This window comes from Coptis chinensis, chromosome 1 (genome assembly GCF_015680905.1).
Source record: "Coptis chinensis isolate HL-2020 chromosome 1, ASM1568090v1, whole genome shotgun sequence".
Lineage (NCBI taxonomy): Eukaryota > Viridiplantae > Streptophyta > Magnoliopsida > Ranunculales > Ranunculaceae > Coptis > Coptis chinensis.
In genome coordinates, this window is record NC_141456.1 from 79701517 (window position 1) to 79703164 (window position 1648).

General features: G+C 38.2%; 1 protein-coding gene across 1 annotated transcript; it reads left to right on the top strand.

Moving 5' to 3' along the window:
* The first annotated feature begins 236 nt into the window (after positions 1-236).
* LOC147525348 (protein TIC 100-like) lies at positions 237-1648 on the top strand. Its single transcript, XM_086564908.1, has 2 exons — positions 237-855; positions 1000-1648. The coding sequence occupies exons 1-2, from the start codon at positions 278-280 to the stop codon at positions 1040-1042; spliced, it is 621 nt and encodes a 206-aa protein (XP_086421034.1). The 5' UTR covers positions 237-277; the 3' UTR covers positions 1043-1648.

The window sequence follows — 1648 nt, forward strand, 5'->3', positions numbered from 1 at the left end:
CCTTTTTTCTGTGAAAATTACGAAATTAGCCATTGACACTGTTTAAAGCCCACGACTCAAAGCCCAAAATCGATATTAGACACTGTTCAAATCTGGTTTCTCTGATTAGCGCCTAAACAAACCAATTACTTACTAATCGAAAAATTAATAAATAAATAAAATAAAATATTAATTCATGAGTGACCCGTTTAGCCCAAGCCCACAACAGACTTTTGTTAGTAACGTTGCAGCATTCTTTCCTTATCTTCTCTACTTCCCACTCTCTCTTAAAAAAAAAATGGCTGAACCTGAAGCAGACAAAAACAAGAATGACTCAGGAGGAGGAGAAGACCCAACTGAAAACAACAAAAACTCCTCAGACCCAGAGTCAGACTCATCTTCAGAAGGAGGAGGATTCATAGACTACTTCCCAAGAGGAGTAGAAGATACAAACACGCCAGAATACAACATTAAACTCTTCGAAGAAGTACTCAACAACAAAGAAATGCAGAAGAAAAGAGAAAAAGAAGAGAAAGAGTTTCAGTTCCATGAAGACTTATTTGATTTCCCAAAATACCCAGAGAAATGGACTGAACAAGATTTACAAGAACTTTGGGCTGATGCACCTTTAGATATGAAGAAACCTGGTTGGGATCCTGTTTGGGCTGATGCTGATGATTGGGATGTTGTTCTTGATGAACTTGAAGAAGGGAGAGATCCTCCTATTGCTCCTTTTTATTTACCGTATCGGAAACATTACCCCGCGATACCGGATAATCATTTTGACATTTCCACCCCCGAGTCTGTCATTGAAGAGCTTGATAGGATTGAGGAGTTCCTTAGATGGGTCAGCTACATTTTCCCTGATGGGAGTTCGTAAGTATTCGTTACCCTCATTTTCCTTGTTGCTTTGTTTCTGATTGTGAACTCTTGATTTGAGTTACTACGGATATGTGTTCCCCAATTGTTTACTGAAGAAGTGCTTATACTGACACCTTTTCTTGATGACATCTGCCGAAGGTATGAAGGAACTGTTTGGGATGACTTGGCTCATGGAACTTGACAATTCAACAGTGAAAATGACATAAGATTGGGTCAAATTGAGCTGAAAAAAGAAAGTTTCAGAAGAAGAAAAGTTGCACTCTTGTTTTGATGAAAAACACACTGGGACAACATAAGAAGAAGAAGAAGAAGAAGAAGTAAAAGAAAACAATCTCACCGTCATCGTCATCAGTATCAGCTGCAATGAAGCTCAAAGAAGTGAGAAGAAGCATAACAGCAACAAGAAACACTCTAATACGTAAACCATCAGTTCTGAAACCAAATGCCATGATAGCATTTGCAAGTGAACAGTTCACTCTAAACTAGCTCAAAGCTCATTTCTCTCCTCTCTCTCTCTCTCAACTAAGTTTGGAAGTAGAAGAAGAAACAAATAAGATGTTTTTTTAGAGTGTGTGGGGTTTTTACTTTTTTTCTTCATGCTTTAGAGTGTCTCAAGCAAGTGTTGTTTGAGGGGCGGGTATGTGTGGAGGATCGGGGGTCTTGAAGGTGGTCATACTAGAGGTTTCCATGTTTCTTCAGTCGTGATATTATAGAGACAAGCAGGGGTACAGCTCTAGTTTGTGATTAAACTTTTATTTTATTTATTTATTAATTTTTCGATTAGTAA

What these genes read in the sequence shown, in the direction of transcription:
- LOC147525348 (XM_086564908.1), top strand. Translation starts at nt 278, where the DNA reads ATGGCTGAACCTGAAGCAGACAAAAACAAGAATGACTCAGGAGGAGGA. An exon ending in ATTTTCCCTGATGGGAGTTC is followed by an intron (nt 856 to 999) that starts GTAAGTATTCGT and finishes CATCTGCCGAAG; the next exon opens with GTATGAAGGAACTGTTTGGG.